The sequence below is a fragment of the Corvus cornix genome, chromosome 4 (genome assembly GCF_000738735.6).
Source record: "Corvus cornix cornix isolate S_Up_H32 chromosome 4, ASM73873v5, whole genome shotgun sequence".
Taxonomy (NCBI): domain Eukaryota; kingdom Metazoa; phylum Chordata; class Aves; order Passeriformes; family Corvidae; genus Corvus; species Corvus cornix.
Window position 1 is genome coordinate 12805898 of NC_046334.1, and position 18166 is coordinate 12824063.

Here is an 18166-nt window from a genome sequence, read left to right on the forward strand (position 1 = left end):
CATTAAGGTAGTATTTTCCCTGTCTCTTGAGTGCTATAGGCTTCATTTTTTTCCCTTTGAATAAGAGAAACTCACTTTTGGGGGCATTTCCAGCTGTCCTATTTAATCTTGTAGTACACTGCAAACTGGTGTCGAGAAATCATTTATTCACTGTGAAATATAGCTTTTATGTTGGTACTATTGCCAAGCAGGGCTAGAACATGAGTAATGAAGAGACAAACAAAAATAGTTTTGAAAGTAGTTACAGTAAATAGTAAATATACCAACCCCTTCATTGGCAATCAAAAATAAGCAAAATAAATATGCATTTTCTAAAATGTTGCCTCTTCGCCCCTTTATGAAAGATACCAACTTTAATATATAAGAGTATCTACACCCACTTCGGTCATTTAATAAGTGTGCCATTGAAGAAAATTTTCACTGGAGAACTGCAAGAATGCATTCACTTGAGTAATTAATATTGCTTTAAAAGTCTGCATTTCTAGTCTGCTTTGTAGGTTTGTGTTTTTTCTTGTTAAGTGTTTATTTTATGGGGAGTGTTTTGTCTTTTCTTTCCCCTCTTTTATTTTTTCCTATTAAATCCTTTATCTGACACATTCACTGCTGGGGATGGAAACCTTGCAGCTCTGATGGGCTACTTCTAAACCCAAACAGCTCTGTCCTGCCTTGGATCTGTCCCAGGTTTTCTCTGCAGGATAGACTATACCCAGTGTTCTGGGAGCAGCAGTCTTTTGTGTTACCGGGGAGCTAGAGCTGTTTTCTGTAAGGAAAGATTCACAATCTGCTATTTTGTCTTTATTCTTTGCTCCATCTGAGGCTCCTGGGAGGTGTTTCCATGTGCAGTCTGGTGGAGCTGTATCCAAAACCAGGCTGGGAGCCCAAGATGTAATCTAGCTCTGCCTGCAATTCTCAGGTGTTTGAAGCCTGAAGATGAGACTGAGAGGGGTTGAGTTGCTTTTATCTGAAATTTGTTACTGTCATCCCCAGAGGATCTTCTGCCACCCAACAGAGAGGGGTTAGGGGAAGGAGAAGCAGAAGAGAGGGAAGGTGGGGAGAAAAGACAGTACTTTTCTCTCATTGTTACAATACTTGCTTAGTTACACAAAACATAGGAATCTTTACTGATTTTCCCAGTGGTGTTGCCTCTTAAGAGGAGCAACTGCGGGAAGTGGGGTTGCTTAGCCTTGGGAAAAAGAGGCTTGGGGAGGACCTTATTGCTCTCTGCAACTACCTGAAAGGAGGTGCTAGTGAGGTACAGGTCAGTCTCTTGTCCCAGGTAAGAAGTAACAGGATGAGAGGAAATCACAGAATTGCTGGGCTTGAAAGGCACCTCTGGAGATCATCCAATCCAACCCCCCTGCCAAGGCAGGGTGGCCAAGAGCAAGTGGCACAGGAACATGTCCAGGTGGGGTTGGAATGTCTCCAGAGAGGAGAGTCCACAACCTCCCTGGGCAGCCTGTTCCAGGGCTCTGCCACCCTCAGTGTAAAGTTCTTCCTCTTGTTGAGGTGGAACTTCTTGTGTTTTAGCTTATGGCCATTGCTCCTCATCCTGTCACTGAGCACTGCCAAAGAGAGTCTGGCACCATCCTCTGGGCACCCACGTTTGTGATATTTATGTGCATTAATGAGATTCCCTTCAGTCTTCTCTTCTCCAGACGGAACAGGCCCAGCTTTTGCAGACCCTCCTCATGAGAGAGGTGATCCAGACCCCTCATCATTTTTGTGTCCCTCCACTGGACCCTCTCCAGTAGCTTCTTGTCTTTCTTGTCCTAAGGAGCGCAGAGCTGAACACAGCACTCCGGATGTGGCCTCACTAGGGCTGAGTAGAGGGGCAGGATCACCTCCCCCAAGCTGCTGGATGCACCCCAGGATCCCATTGGCCCCAGCCATCAAATGGCCTCAAGTTGTGTCAGGGAAGGTTTCGACTGGGTATTAGGAAAAAGTTCTTCGCAGGAGTGGAAGAGGCTGCCCAGAGAGGAGGCTGCTCCAGTCACCGTCCCTGGAGGTATTTAAAAGATGTGTAGATTGGGAACATGGTTCAGTGGAGGACTTGGCAGTGCTGGGTTAGAGGTTGGACTTGATGATCTTAAGGGTCTTTTCAAGCCTCAGTGGTCCTTTGGTTCTGTGCCTGTATGATGTACAGAACTTGATTCTGGTGGAGCTCAGTGGATGTCTTTGGACCATCCTAGTTTCAGGCAGTAGAGACATGTATGCAAGAATTTCTGCTGCTTTTCCACTCATCTCTGGACTGAATTGCTAATTATAAGGTCTTGGGCTGTTTTATTTTGTTTTGCACTTAGGAATACTTTGAACATGCAGGTTAAAACATTGGGATTATTCACCCTCATTTACTTTCTATTGCTTTGGGAATAAACAAGCATTTGTGCCGAGGGTTTAATGCTGATTTAAATGCAGATATGCTGCTGTTTTTGTTGCAATCTTTCTGCCTCAATGGTGGCAGAGAGAGGAATTTTATTACATCAGACAAACGTGCTGGTAGGATAATTTTGTTGTTTTTCTTATCTGTGTTGTTAGAAACAAGGGCGGCTCTATGGAGACAAGTTTCACAGGTAATGGGCTTCTACTTACTGTCCCTTCATATGCAAATTTCCTAAAGGCAGAAGAAATGTTTTCTTTTGGGTGCATAAATGGCTGGTTTACATGGCTGGAGGAAGTTCAGGCTTTAGATTGCTGTTGGGAAGAAAACCCACTACCACCAGCACCACAAATGGGGGCCTGCTTTGCGTAATACTGTGTTCCTGTTAAAAAAATACGGTGGCTTTTTTAGCTAAATATGATCACTATTGTTGTTACCAAGCATGTCCTGTTTGGGGCTCCTTTGCTTCCTGCATGGCCTTACTATGAGGATGTACAGGCTCTCTCCTGTTCCAGTTTCGCTGGTTTTCTTCCCCATCTTCTCCACCACACCCTCCCACTCTCCATTACTTGGAAAGGTGAGTAGACCAAAGCACTCTTCCCCATTCATGGTGGTGGCTCATTGTTTCATTATTGATTCGGATGCAATAACTTTCCTCAGAAGGCTTTTTTGCTTTGCTTGTTTACTTCGAATGCAAGAGCCACTCTCCAGAACAGTGTTTTTATTCCTATGTATTTGTTGATGTCTGCATGCCAACCAAGCACATGCTTGTCTCTTCAGATCCCAGATTATTTTGCCTTTTTGTTTGTTTTTCTGTGTGTGTGTCTTTCTCTCCTGAATTGCATGTTTTAGTCATTGCCATGCAGTTCAGGTCGTCAAGCAAAATTTCAGTTCTGCTCTATTCCCTATGTGCTGTAACTAGTATTCTGCTTGTCCAGTTAATGCAAATCAGTTGATTTAGGCCTTTTGAAAACAAAACAAAAACTAAACAAGAAAACCAGCATTCAAAGATGCTCAAGATATTTTACCACAGAACACATCAAGAATTCAATTAGAATTTGCTCTCCAAGAATATTGAGAAAGCAAATAGTCTGCTCTGTTTTGGTTTGAGTTTTTTAACCAGTTGTTACCTATCTTCATGGTATTCTGCATATTTTTCCTGATGCTGCATAGGTTGGTTGGTTTATAAGCTTCCGGTAAGATGTTCTGACTGATTCCTCTATTTCAGATGATTTTGCTGAGGTGCAAATGTTTCTGAGATGTTTCAACTCTTCCAGCATATGTTCAAAACCAGAACGATGTTTCAGTGCTTACTTTTCTTCCATGTGTTTTTCAGTGTTTATAGCAGTATTGAGGTTTGCAGGATAATAGGAGTTTGCTTATCTGCTGTCTTGCCAACCAGCAGGTGTGAGTGGGGATCATTCCCACCTCAAATGTTCAGTTACAAAGTTCCAGATTAACACTAATCTGACAAATTTTAGGTTCCAAAAGTAATCTGCTGTGCTTATAACGTATTCATACTGGTTACACTGAAGAACAGAATTTCTGTTCCCTCAGTCCAAAACCTGTTAACTTACAAGGCATCATTTTCTATAAATAAGTGTTCCAAAAATACATGTTGGTGGAGAAATGTCTCTATTTTTGTCGTGTTTTGTGTCTGCTTCAGCCAAGTTGGACTTTGCTTCTGCCTGTTGGGATTTTTGTGTTACACATATTTTTGTCTCTTCAGTTAGCATATTTCTCTGGTAAAAAAGGTCCTTTGCATTCCTTGAGTTGAGGAGGAATTGTATGTCCAGACTTTGTGGCAGTCAGAGCTGGATTGGTGGCTTTGAGACCACTCTGGAACAGGTCAGAGGAGTGGAAAAAATGCCTTAGTGTTATGATTGCACAAGCTTGGGCCAAATGGTTTCTTGGAGCCTGGATGTCTATGAATGAACCACCTGAAGGTGCTAATGCAGGTGTCTCCTTTCTAGCATAATACCTATATAGAGCCCAGTACTTTGATCTTCACTGTAACCAATGATTAGGGGTAATGAAATATGGCAAGATTGATTTATTTTCTGGAATGGCTATTCCTCATCTTGTAAAGCAGAAAGGTTTCTTTTACACATAAAGTGTTTTGTTTGGTCCTCAGCCCTGAAATGGCAATATATTTCTGCCTTCTACAAATTATTGAAAACCTTTTTCTGATATAAATGTTGCCTTTTTTCTCCAACCTAAGCAGGTACCATGGAGCAAGAACAGTTTGAGGTATGGAATTTCCAGCTTCTTTGATGGCTAGCAAACCCAAACTTGTTTTTGGAGATGAGATCTGTATTTATATGCAGATGGGGTGGTTTAAGACTTTGCATTGAAATTCAGAGGTGAAGGTGTATAGAGCCCAGCAGTCAAATACAGATTTCAGGTAGCCTTAGGGTTGGATGGTATTTCTTGATCTTTTTTTGCGAAGAGATGTCACAGATACCTCAAAGATGAGGTTTTCTGCTCCTCCTAATTGGATGTTGATGCAGTATTTGCTACATGCCATTTGGCTTCTGAAAAGTCAGAATTACTCATTCAGTTCCCCAATCTTTTTCAAAAGCTGCTTTTAAACAAGTGGTGGATGTACCTATTCAAATGCTTACAACAGCAGGTTTACCTTTTGGTTCTCAGGATTGTGTGTGATAGTTTAAGACAAAATAAGAATTCATCTTTTCATTTTAGTTGAAAAAGACATGGAGTAAAGTGTAGAGAGGCAGACACCTTACATGAATGTGTGTGGCCAGTCTAAATAGCCTGTATTTGAGCTTTTTTGGCATTTGCAATTCCTTAGCTCGTTTATTAGTTTATTACTGAGCTGAGAAAATGGAAGTCCTTAAATCTTGTTAAAGGCTTCCTTAAAGAAAAACAGTACTGAGAATTGGGTTCATGGTGGTGACACATCATAATGAGTGCTAAATAAAGATGTAGGAAGTGAAATTATCATCATCCAGCCAAAAATCACATTCTAGATGCAGTGTGGACAGTTTTGTTCCTCGTAGGAAAAGGAGGCACACATTTGCTTCCTTGTGCACTGTCTCATCTTTACTCTCTGTAAAAGTAACTTGTAGCTCCTTTCTGTTTCATCAAGGTGTGAGTTTTGTACACCATCCCCACATGTCTGTGAGCAATGATTGCAGTCACATCCTTTGCCTCCATGTGTGCATGGGTAGTCCGTCATGCCAGGTATCCTGTGTTCTGTGCTATTGTTCCAAACAATGATGTTGAAGCAGGCTCTCCAGTCCCAAGGGTAGTCTGGATGGTGGGACTGCACTTGAGGTATTGAAGTTGTCTGTGCTTTTCTTGCGCGGAAATAGAAACGAAGAAAAGTGATGCAACTTGAGCCGTGGTGTGGAGAAGTACTACACACTATTTTCAGCTGGGGTAGGATTTAATACTTTGGTTTACTTTATTTTTTGGAGGTGGCAGAAAGAGTATTCGTAGCCTGGGAATATTTTGGTATAATACTGTAAGTAATTTTGGGAAATGTGGTTAATAATTAAAGCATTAGAAAATGCCATGACAGAGTTATCTTCTAGATAACAAGTTCTACATAGTAAGTCAGGAGAAGAATAGCTATTTGCAGAAGTCAAAAGCAGTACTTTATTTTCTTATTTGAATGAAATGAAGTGCAAAAGGTTGATATAACTAAAGGTCATTTTCATTTAAGTTATTATTAAGTAAGAATATGTGCATTGTTAAGTCTTTAGCAAGACAACTCTCCTCCATCCCTGCATCATAGGTCAAAAGTATCACTGTTACTTAATTGTTGTCCTTTTACACGGAACATAAAACATTAACCTTCAGGAGGGTACAAACCACAGGAAATCTACTCTATCAGCACTTGCTATTATGTATCATTATCATGAATAATTTGTGGGAAATGGAAGAAGACTGATAGTCCATGTTTTATATCTTTATCTTTCTCAATAAGCAGTTACTAAAGTTCTTCATATTTGTTGAAGCATTAGGAATTTGTGTTTGCAGAGATTTCAAGGCATTAAGGTCAGATTGAGTCTAAGAATAGCATTTCTAATATTGCAAATGATGAGGAATTGTATCTTTAATTGTCATCTGACAGGAGTTCAGAGAACAGGAAAAACATGTCCTGAATCAGGATAGCAAAGCTTTTTTTTTCTTCTTCTTAGAAGGTGTTAAAGCAAAAAATAGCTGCATTGAATTCTCAGGTTTGGATCCTACCCTGTGAACTGAGACATCTCTGTAAGCAGCTCTTCAACCTGTAGAAAGAGACCTGTATTAGGTAGGCCTCTGCACTCTCCTAAAAAAGTCAAGATTAAGTTTTTAGGTGGTAACATAAGATTCCTCGAGATAAGTTTTGAATTGTTTCAGCGCAAAGGAGAAAAAAACCCAACCATACACACAAAAGTCATGTCCTTGAAATAATAGTTTGACCTTGCAAATCCTTGCCTGCACACCTTCCTTAGCTTCCTTAATGATACTTAGCAATACAAAGGCGGGGTGGGAGTTGATGGTGTTTTCTTGTTGGGGGGATTTCTCAACGAAATAGTTCCTGTCTCAGCCAGATTACTGGCTGTTTAACAAGAGGAAATCATGGTATGGGAATAGGCACTGTTATTACTGGGGCAGAACATGGAATTTGCTTCAGGCCCTGTCTTACAGGGACCGGGCAACATTCCCCAAAGGCGTGTGTGCCAGTTGAATCTGTCAGGGAGAGCTCATGCCATCCTTTTCAGCCACACAGCTTGCTTGTGCATCATTTTCTTTGTGTGTGAGTAGTTGTTTTGTGTTTGGTGGCAGGACTGGTGGGGGGGAAGGGAATGGGAGGAAGTAGTTGTGTTTCTCGCTTCCCCTCCTGCTGATGTTTTTGTCTACAAAGAGAATTTTTTATTCCTGCTCAGTTCTAAGCACAAATGGATGTGTATCTAGCCAGTAACAGCTCTTTATTGTTTCCTTTGAAGGCCAGACAATGTCCTTTTGAATAGTGCATATTGGTGATCATCTTCAGAATGTTAGTATTAACTACATGGGTAGGGCATCTGAAATGAAGGAAGGAAATAACAGACCTAGTAGGGAGGGAATTGGCAGGTATGGAATTTACTGATCCTAATGGACTTCTGTGATTCATTATAGCAAGAAGACTTAAATTTCATTTTCCTGAGGTAGTTGGGGTGAAGGTGTGTATTGGTGTCCCATTATAATCTGCAAAGAAAGAAGTTGATTCCTGTTTCACTGCTAAGCTGCTGATGTAATACCAGTATAGTGCCTGGAGAAACACTTGTGACTGTAATTACTAAGTAGATAATTACCTAGCTGCTTATTTAAATAACATCCTTTTGGAACTAGATGCACAGCTCGGACCTGTAATAGCTATTGTGAAAATGAGTGTGTCTCATGCAGCTTCTGTCTGTCTAGTTTTTTTTCTTCACAAATGTTTTGATAGCTCCAGTAGTATTACCCATACATTATCATACCATGTTAATGATTGTGTGTGTGTGTGTTTTGTTTTTCTTGCAGTGTCTGTCTTTGAGCTTTGTAAGTTGTTGGTATTTTCTCTTACGTAATTTATGATCATTTTTCTGACATCTTCCACTAACAGTAAAAATCACTTGAAAATGTTTTGAAGGATAGAAGTTACCTCTTACACTAACTCCTGTGAAACTTCTGGGGAATCTCATAGGTTCATCTTGTGGGATTCCCATATAAATTTAACAGAAAATTGAAGAACTTCAGTGAATGGCTTTATATCAGAGCTGCTCAAATGGGTCAGCCTGGCCTATGCTCACAGGGAAATGGGCAGCCATTTGACAGCCTGTGGAAAAAAACAAAGGACTGTTTTTAAAGTGAGGATGCTTATACTGTGCTTTCACTGCTTGCTTCATTTCTCCTCACAGGGAGATTCTTCTGCTTCTACCACTAAGAGAAAACCATAATGTTTGTTACAAGAGCAATGGTTTTATTGTGCACGTTTGTAATCCGCTAATCAAGTGTCTTGTTTTAGTTTTGGTCCATACAGAGCATGATGCTCTGCAACTGCCATTAATTCACATTTTTAGCTCTAGTAGCAGAAGGTGGGTACAATAGGTTGAACTGCTTCAACCCTCCTGGTAAACCACATGCCTGTCACAGTGGGGCTGCATCACAGAAATTCCAATTGCTTAGTTTGCTTTTTCAGAATAACTTCTAACTTCTTCCTCGGCTTAAAGAAGCCAAACACCCAGCAGCTGAAATGTGCAACTCACAGGTTCCCTATGAAGAGTGTGCCTGCTTGGACCTGCTGGGGAAGAAACTCATCAGGGCTGTGTAGTAAAGAATGTGGGGCAGCAGCGGGATGTACATGCCAGAAGAGGGAATGCGAGGCAGGGAGGAGCCTCCTGTGCTGAGCATAGGTTTCTGTCCTTGCCTTCCACAAAACTCCTCTTTTGAGGTTTTTGGAGCTGCCCTCTAATTGCATCCTTTGTGTACTGGGTGCTTAGCTCTCAGATCACAAGCAGAGAGGAGAAGGACATCAGCTGGTCTCTAAGGGACACAATGCAAGCGAGCAGAAAGATTCAAGCATTACAAGATGGTAGGATTAGCTGCTCTGCAAAGTATCCTCAAATAGATACCACATTATTAGACATCGTCAATTTTAGCTTAAGGGAGGGTGTGTGTGTGTTCATTGTGTGTATAGTGAGGCTGTTGCCGTGCCTGTGCTGTGGGGCAGATCTGTGAAAGGAAGTTGGTTTATTAGGTGTGATGCATTCTGATCTGGCAGGGCTGAGTGGGACAGAAGAATCCCTGAGGAAATGCGCTGCTGGGTGTGCAGAGCAGCCTTTCAGTTGAGGTTGCAGAACCAAGGTGTAGCATCATGCTCAGAGGGATGAAGTAACAAAATACTGCCCAGCTGCTCATGAAGCATCTGCTGAGAGAGTCAGGAGGCTCTTTGGGGACTGTAGGAAGTGAGTGTGCAATTTAAGACTCTACTGCAATGCATGTGCAGAGCCAGGCCAAATTCAAGCTCTACAACCAGTTACAAGACAGGTGTTCCCTAACTTTTGGGTTTGCTTCTCTTAATTGCTGAGCAGGGTGCTTGATTGTCATGTGCTATAAACAAGCAGTTGTGAACAGGTGAAGTGACTGTTACTGAAAATACTGGAATCTTTTCATTTTTAGCATTAAGGAGTCTGCCAGGTTTTAACAATGAATTCAAGTCACATGTGATGGTTGCAACTGACTGAGGATTGTGCAGATGCTTTCACTTATTAGAATAGGAAGACCCTTTCTTCTAGATGCTTTGTTGTTTATGGTAGAAGGTTTAGGTATACTACTTTCTCTTTTGCAGGCCTAAGCCTAAACAAAGAAAACCTCAGTCAAACTATTTATACAGGACAAAGTAGGAATATAACACTGTTCTTTCACTGTTCACTTTCACATATCTAAGATTTGGGCCTAATGCTGGAGGTCCCAGAGCCCACAGCTCTCTTCCTATAGATAATCTGTGCTGTGATAATCAGAGAAAATATCACTGGATTTGGACAAGCAAAAATAAATCACAGAAATTCTTTCAGCTTTCATGTACAATATATTTCAGATGGCATTGCATGGAACCCACACTAGCATTTTTTCTAATAGGAGAGAAACACAGTCGGAGACAAGTCTGGAATAATTCCAGAAGTAGTATCTGCTCTGGAATTTGGTTACTTCTGAAAAAAAAAAAGAAAAAAAGAAGTAATTAATTGGGATGTTATTTATAGTATGTTGCATCCTTTCTCCTCTCCTCTCTGCCCAGTCTTTTACATCGAGGTTGAATACATGCTTGTAGTGGGGAGTAGACAGGAGGGACCATGACTGTTAGGGAAGTGAGGACTATTTTAATTGTTCTCTGCTTTTGGCATCCCTTTGGGTTAACTGCCGCAGTGGAGGTAAATAAATCACAGCTGTGAAAGGGCATCCTAGTAGGCTCCTGTACACTAGGAAGATAGTGTGTAACATTTATTTGGACTTCTCTGACTATTCAAAAATTGTCAGATCTATAACTACAAGTGTGTGGCTGAACCAGTGTAAATTTCTGTTTTAGGTGTATGCTTAGGATGAATAAAACAATAGGATTTAAAAGAAAAATTTGCCACACTAGCGAAAGTCCACAGCAGTTGTGGATTTGATGACAGTATGCATTGTGGGTGGGAATATAAAGTTCTCAGCATCTTGTGAATCATAAAACGAAATTTAAAATATTGTCTTTAAAAGATTTTATGAAAAAGAAGATACAGACTTTTTTCCTGCTGCTTAGGCAGTGAAGGTTTGGGTCTTTGATCTCAGATTTGATATTTTGTTAGTTTACCTGTTACAGCAAGAAAAGCATTCCCAAACTGAGGAGTTTGGGAAAAGCTACAGGTTTTTGGAGGAAACTGTGTTGTTTTATTTTTAGCTGCATGATTAATGCTGATTCTAAGTCTTACCTGTGTTATTTCTTAGGGTTGATATGCTAAAAGACAACATCCAATTCTATCTAATTTTTCTTTAGTTGTGAAAAGCCAGTACACATTTCCAGCATGTACTGACAGATGCTGGTTTGTAACTTAGCTTTCTTGATGACTTCTCATTTCATGAATTATTTTTTGCATGGTACCAAAATGCTCATTGGCATTAGTTCCAAATGTTTTACTGTGTGTTAGTAAAATACTTTATGGTGAACATGTTCCAGAAAGGTATCTCTTTCTTGGGTTAGAGAGAGAATATTTCTTTATTGATGTTTCTTATTAGTAGTTAATTGCCTTCACTTTTACAAGTATAGCTCCAGTTTGTTATTGATGTTATTTTCCTGGCTTTAGCATCCAGCTGGTGTCTTTCATCACAACTTAATCTTTGGGTTGGAGTTCTTCAGTAATGTCTACTTTCCCTTCGTTACTCTAATTACAGCACCTTTGGAATCATCACTTCTCCTTTTATTAATTGACCCTTCATGGTAACCTCTCCTTTTGATAATTTAAACCAGTTCTTTAAGTTTCTTGCTACAAGGCATTTTCTACTCTTGAATGATTTTTATAGCTATTACTGACCTTTGATTTTTCAACTGCATTTAAGCAGTGAGATGTAGGCATTACAATTCTGTGGTGCATTTAATTATTAGTGGTCTTTACTTTGTATCACAGCTGAAACTGTTTCCCCTGTATTCCCCTTTACTCCTTCCCTAACTTGAATATGGTTGTGAGAATAGTCCCTTTTGCTGCAGTGTCCAGTTGGCTACATCTGTTTTACAGATTTATCTGCTCTGACCCTCACACCTCTTGTGCAAGGTCCTGCCTCTTAGACTTCAGTCTCACTGCTGGAAGACTGAGGTGTTATTCTGCAGAGCCAATAGCTGAGGTGTGAGATGAACGATAGCTCCATTGAATAGCTTTGTGTCTTTGCCATAGAGAAGTCAGGAGAAAATCTATGCTTGTCTCTGTATGATAAAGCCAATGTCTGAGAGAGTTTGAAGGTGTTGTGTGATTAGATTTTAAAGTACTGTTTTTATTCTGGAATTAATTTGAGAATACTTTGCGTTATGTAGATAACACTGTTGTAAATGCTGTGGGATGTGCACCAAAGGATTGTAAAACTCGTCCAAAAAAATATACCAGAGCATTTTGCAGTGTTCAAAGCAGGGCCAGCCGTGCTTTCTAAAGTTGGAAAATATCGGATGTTTTTCTCTTTCAAGTTGTTGGCTTTAAATCCTCCAGGCACGTCCTAATCAATGCCTAGCATATAAAATTAGCTAATGCTCTTAACTGCAGTGTGGTACTTATTGTGAGAGAGGGTGCTGTGTATTTAAAGGCTTTGATGGAATAATGCCTCAATCTCCTGTACTCAGCAAGTTCATTTTCCTTTCTGAGCAGGATACAAGGGAGCTTCCAGAAGTCAGCCAAGATGAATATGGTGAAGAGGATCATGGGCCGGCCCCGGCAGGAAGAGTGCAGCCCCCAGGACAACGCGCTGGGCCTGATGCATCTGCGGCGCCTCTTCACAGAGCTCTGTCATCCTCCAAGGCACATGACCCAGAAAGAGCAGGAAGAAAAACTTTACATGATGTTACCAGTATTCAACAGGGTAAGCTGGGCAATTTGCAAGAGGTGTTTTCTTTATTTGAATTGTCTGCTCATATTTTGTATTCCCAAGACTTTTTGGTTCTAGTGCAACGGATTTTCTCCCATTGCCATCCTTTCAGTTTTCCCTTTCTTCTCACACAGTGTTGTGTTAGGGGATAAACTTACCTTTGGAGATTCCCTTTTCTTACCACTTTTTCTCAAGTGCAATCCACAGATGCGTGTAGGCTGACAGCTTTTCTGCAGTGCTCACTGTTATTAGTCATCTGATTTCCAACCTAAACTTTGGTAGCAAGTTTATGCCCACTTTTTTTGTGTGACAGCGCTGTCCTCGAGTCTAAATAGCTCTTCTCCCTTCTTTGCGTTTATTGTACTGATGCATATTTAGACATAATAATCATAATGTGTCCTGTCAACTTGGTTTTGCTAGGCTACATGAGCTGAACAGTTTTAACCTCCTCATGTGATATATTTTCTATATTCTCATCACCCTTATAAGCTTTTTACTGTGTATTGAGTCTGAATCCCCCTTCGTGGACAAGGGAGATTTTGAACAAGCAATCTGTAGGGAAGATATAATAGTCACTTTTACAGTGGCATTCATATTTCACTACTCCGTTGTACTCAGGCAACAAGATTTTGTTTGGAGGCAGAACTATGGCAACTGTCACTGGAATTAATAGGAACTAAATCATAATGTCTTGTATCACTCAGTTACACTGTCAGGTTATTGTGAATAATAATTCTGATGGTAGTTTTAGGGTCTTGAAAGACCAGTAGGTACAGATCTATCTAGCTTTCATTTTTTTTCCCCTGCTGTGACCTAAACTCTTGCTCCTGAAGTTGTTCTTGGGTGATGGATTTGTGCTTGTATATGCTACCACAGAGAACTGGATTAATGCAAAAACTAAACTGATGTTTTGTTGAAAGTATGGCTTATGAAGATGTTAGACACTGAGCTGCTTGCATGCTTGTGCTGGTTTTGGCTGGGATAGAGTTAATTTTCTGTATAGTATCTAGTGTGGGCTATGTTTTGGATTTGTGCTGGAAATAATCCTGAAAAATATGGGGATTTTTTTTTTGTTGCTGAGCAGGGCTTACACAGAGCCAAAGCCTTTCTGCTCCTCACCCCACCCCACCAGTGAAGAGGCTAGGAGTGCACATGGAACTGGGAGGGGACACAGTGACCCCAGCTGACCCAGTGGATACATATGGTGTCAGGCTCAGCATATAAAACGGGGAAGAAGGAGGTGGAGGGGTGTTCAAAGTGATTTGTCTTCCCAAGTCACTGTTATTCATGATGGGGCCCTGCTCTCCTGGAGATGGCTGAGCACCTGCTTGCCCATGGAAAGCAGTGAATGAATTCCTTGTTTTGCTTTGCTGGCTTGCGTGGCTTTTGCTTTCCCAAGCATCTTTATCTCAACTCATGGGTTTTCTGCCTTTTACCCTGCTGTTTCTCTGCCCTATTCCACCTGAGAGCAATGAGCAGGTGTGGTGCTTAGCTGCCAGTTAGGGTTAAACTACAACAGTGCTGTGTAGAAAATTAATCCTAGTCAGAACATAGGATTACTAGGATTTTCGGTTGACTGGGTAGTGTGCTTTAGTGGATGGATCACTTGAATACCATTCTGTTGCCTTAGGTCTTATTTCTGCTGGTAACCTGTTGTGTGAGTTTGGGAGAAGTAAGCTCAGTTCATATACCTCCTTTTTAATTTATCTCCTTGGATTATATGCCTTTTAGTTACGGACTTTCTTGATTTGTTATTACAAATTAGCACAGTGGAATCTTAATCTTGCTTTGAGCCCATGAAGGTTATTTTGATGCAGTTATGCTTAGAAATCTCCCTCTGGTGGTTACATGAGGCTGATGCTTCTGGAAAGTAGAATGCCCCCACTTGAGCTTCTTCAGCACTTAACTCTGATCTGCAGGTGGAGAAGAATTTTTTCTTAGCCTTTGTGGTAATACTGGCAGTAACATTATATCTATAGAAATTGCAGTTGGTGATATTGCTGGGTTTAAGTAGAACTAGTGTAGCGACGCACATACAGTAGTCTAAGGAAAGACTTTGATTATACTGCTAAGATGAAAAAGACCAGTTTTAATCTCTCAGTTGTTTCTGCCTTTTCTCTTTTCCTGTTTCCTTCCTTAATACAATTCCCCCTCCCCACCCCCCTCCTTTACACCACTTGCTGGCTTTGTCCTAATTCTCAGCCCCTCCTCTGGACTCTGGTGAAGTCTAGTTGAAGTTACTTCTTGTCTTTGCACCACTTGTTCTCACTGTTCTTCATTCAGCTCATGTGTTGAAGCATTCTGAAAACTAAATCAGTAGCCCCAAATTTTGTTGTTACTTCATCAAAATCAGCTCTTGTCTAAGTAATCTTGGGTACCATTTGCATTCTTGAAGAGATGATGGTTTCTGTGATTTCTATTTGTGTGAATGCATCTCAGAAACTTTTCCTCAGTTTTCTTCTTGTTTATAGTAGCTTTTCCTTCCCCAGGTTCCCCATGTCTCTTTTCTATTCTTTACAGAATCCATCTAGTTTTGTTTATGGGCTCTTTTCTCTGAGTGCTAGAGACTCTTTTGTATCCTTCTTTACTGAAGCGAACTTGATGCTGAAAGCACATTCCTATGTGTTTGCCAGATGTTTTATTTTTCAGTCCTAGTTCTGGTTGTTTTCTTCCTCTTTCCTCTTTTTTTCACCTCCATCAGTTTCCTAGTTTAGTTTTAACATCACTGTCCTTCGAGCTCTACCTGCTCTGAGCTTGTGAGCTTCATGGAGCTGTCCTTCATGCCACAAATACAGGCTGTTGCCAGATGTTGTCACTTCAGTTTTCAATCTCTAAAATCTGGATCATAGCTTGGCATATTGAGGAAAGCAGGTGTTGTTTCTGCTCTTTCACTTCCTTTCTTGCAGACCTTGATAACTATTATCAGTCATCGATGAACTGGGATAGTGTGACCCAAAAAAACCTGATTTTTCTTGATCAGTCAGGTCTCATCCTGTCACTGTTATAGGGGGATTTTTTCCTTGCATTTCATGTAAATACATTCTGGCTTTCCTGTGTTCAAGAGGCTGAGCAGTTGTGATGCCCTCTATTGCTACTTTCACAGTTTACCTTTTTAGATTCCTGGTTAATGCCGCCTTCTTCTTTTGATGTTTACATATACAATCTGCTGTGGCTTCCTCGGCTTACCTAGTTTTATGTCTTCTGGAGTGTCAACTCTTGATGGTACAGCTTGTTTTGGAACAATCCTGCTAGCTTAGTAGCTCTTCAGGTCATAGCAAGGCAAACTCTGATTGGAATAAAAAATAGTACAAGAAAAAATCTCATTTTCTAGAGAGTCTTGGAAGAGATTTTTCAGTGGCAGATATGGTAAATCTTGGTTCACTCTAAAATTCTGACACAACTTTTCTCTGAGAAGGGGTACTTTTGCTGTCAGGACATTAATAAAACATTATTAGAAGAACCTTTCTAAAATTTTTCTTGTTTCTCAGACATAATCCTTAGCTGCAGATGTTTTAAGTGATCAGTTAATAAGCTTCATTCAAATTCAGACTCTGAATCCATCCATAGTTACTTTGTATGGTTATCTTTATTCTGTTGAAGATTAAGTGTGATTGAGTACTTTTTCTGTTACTGCCTTAAGCAAAGATTATGATGGTGTATCATAAAAGCATTATCTGTTACAAGATTGGGATGTCTGTGTTAGGAGGAGAGACTCCAAACAAATTGTGAAGCTCAGATCAAAACTTCTGTGGCATCCCTTAATGTGTACTCCAGAATGTCTCTTATATCAGAGTGGGGAGCTGCATGTGTTTGGCTGGAATCAGTGCGTGTGTGTGTACAAAATGCAGTAAGGAGTTCTGTGAGAAGCATTATTTTTGCTGAGTGCAGAGATCTAGAGTGAAGAAGGTAACTCTGCTTCCCAGAGGCATCCAAGTGGCCAGCAGCAGGCAGCCAGTTAAGTAATGAGGGTATCCAGGAGCTCTTTTGAGGCTTTCTTGCTTAGCTGTGGGGTTGAGTTTTTTCCTCTCATTAGAGGCATCTCAAGTTTTTTGTGAAATGCAGCTTCATTTCCTTTTTTTTTTTTTTTTAATTTGGAGGATTATTAATTAGTAAATTCCGCAGAGCTAAAGCATTCTTAAGTTTGGTTTATAGATAGAGCATGTCTCAAACGTGCTGTGGATAAAACCATCTTGCTAGTTCTGGTAATGAGTGGGTTTACAGACCATTTATTTTTCTTCATTGTTCAGGGAGGCGTATGAAATGATGAATCACATAGTAATGAAAAGCTAAATTGGTGCATAATTAACAAAAGATTGGCCCCTTGGAAGAGTACTCAAAAGGCTCCTTTCAGAGTTCAGTGAGTTTGTGGAAGCACTGCTCTACCAACGTGGTAGTAACACTTGTGCAGTATGTGAGAAAAGTAGATGGAATGATGAAGAGGCTGGTGTTGAATAAGTGGTACATTGTTACATTGTCTTGAAAGAGCCTGCTTTTCCTTATTAAAAAGACGATTTACTGGTAAAATGTGTAACGTCCTGGTCTTGGTTTTTACTACCACTTTTAGTCAGAGGGTATATAAATATCCAATGGAAATGCTTATTTACATAGTGCAAACTTGGTTATGGGGCAACTAATTAAAATCCACTTGACCTCAGTTGCCCTTCTGCTGTAACTTTGAGTTCTCTGCATTTCCTGGGAACTGCTGACAAATCTGAGCAAGCTCAGGACAGGTAACAGGGCCACTAGTTTTTCCTCTTCACTTGGTCTGGGTGAAAGAGCTTTAAAGAATTAGTGACAAGATGACAAGATGCTAATGTGCATTCTGGCCTAGATAATCTTGCTTACGTTGTATCAGTGAGCATGCAAGCCTCAATGCCCTCTTCCCTTCGTACTGCCTTGTGGAAGTTAGGGGCTCTTGGATGAATTGGGAGCTGATGCAAACAACTGCAAAAGGAGGTCTTGTGAAATATTTAGGGAATCTTGGATTGTCTGTACTAGGAATGTTGTGTAGTCTGTAATCCAAATGAGGGGATTTTTTTTGGTCCACAGAAAACAGTTGTCTGCCTGTAATGTCTGGTCTCCCATTTGCTTGCTTTAGTGGTAATAGTGGTTGAAATTTCCAGTATGAGAAATACTTATGCCTTTGGTGAAAACTATTTTTATTTTGAGGAAACTGAGTGTTCAATTTCAGTGCTGTATTTCTGGCTCCATTTCATCATGACTTTGCAATGCAAGTAGACAGGAAAAATATTTTTGGCTGTTTTGTGATGTGCCAGAGCAACTGATACTAAGGGAGGTAAGAAGTCAAACTTAGCAAAGGTTATTCTTTCTTCTGCCTTTTAAGTTTTCTTCAGTGACTTAGGGGTTCCAAGGTAAGTTGGCACCACAATTACTTTGCATCCCTGTTGGCTGTAATCATGGATTTCACTGGATGTCTCTGGACTTGAGAATGACCTCAGCCAAGTAGGTCAGCAGCTCAGCTGTAATAGGATAACTGGGTCACCCAGAGAAAGGAGACAGGGGCAAAACAGCTGTTGAGTCCGAATCAGTTGTACTGTTGTAGAACACATAGTCCTTCGGAGAGGCCAGTATAACCTGTTGAACTTAAGTTTTGCTAGAAAAATACTGTCATCTTTTATGCCTGTCAGGGACACTCCTGAAGGTTACATAAATACCTGTATGGGAGAAAAATCGAAACAAGCAGGGACTGTTCAG

The 18166-nt window shown here is 40.5% G+C and overlaps 1 protein-coding gene across 9 annotated transcripts in view; it reads left to right on the plus strand.

Moving 5' to 3' along the window:
* WDFY3 (WD repeat and FYVE domain containing 3) overlaps window positions 1-18166 on the plus strand; it is a 154456-nt gene that overhangs the window by 38934 nt on the left and 97356 nt on the right. For all 9 annotated transcript variants that reach the window (XM_039551162.1, XM_039551154.1, XM_039551158.1 and 6 more), the window contains one exon: window positions 12235-12445. In XM_039551162.1, the coding sequence (XP_039407096.1) occupies window positions 12266-12445 (180 nt within the window). In that variant the 5' untranslated portion in view covers window positions 12235-12265. The remainder of the gene's footprint in view (window positions 1-12234; window positions 12446-18166) is intronic.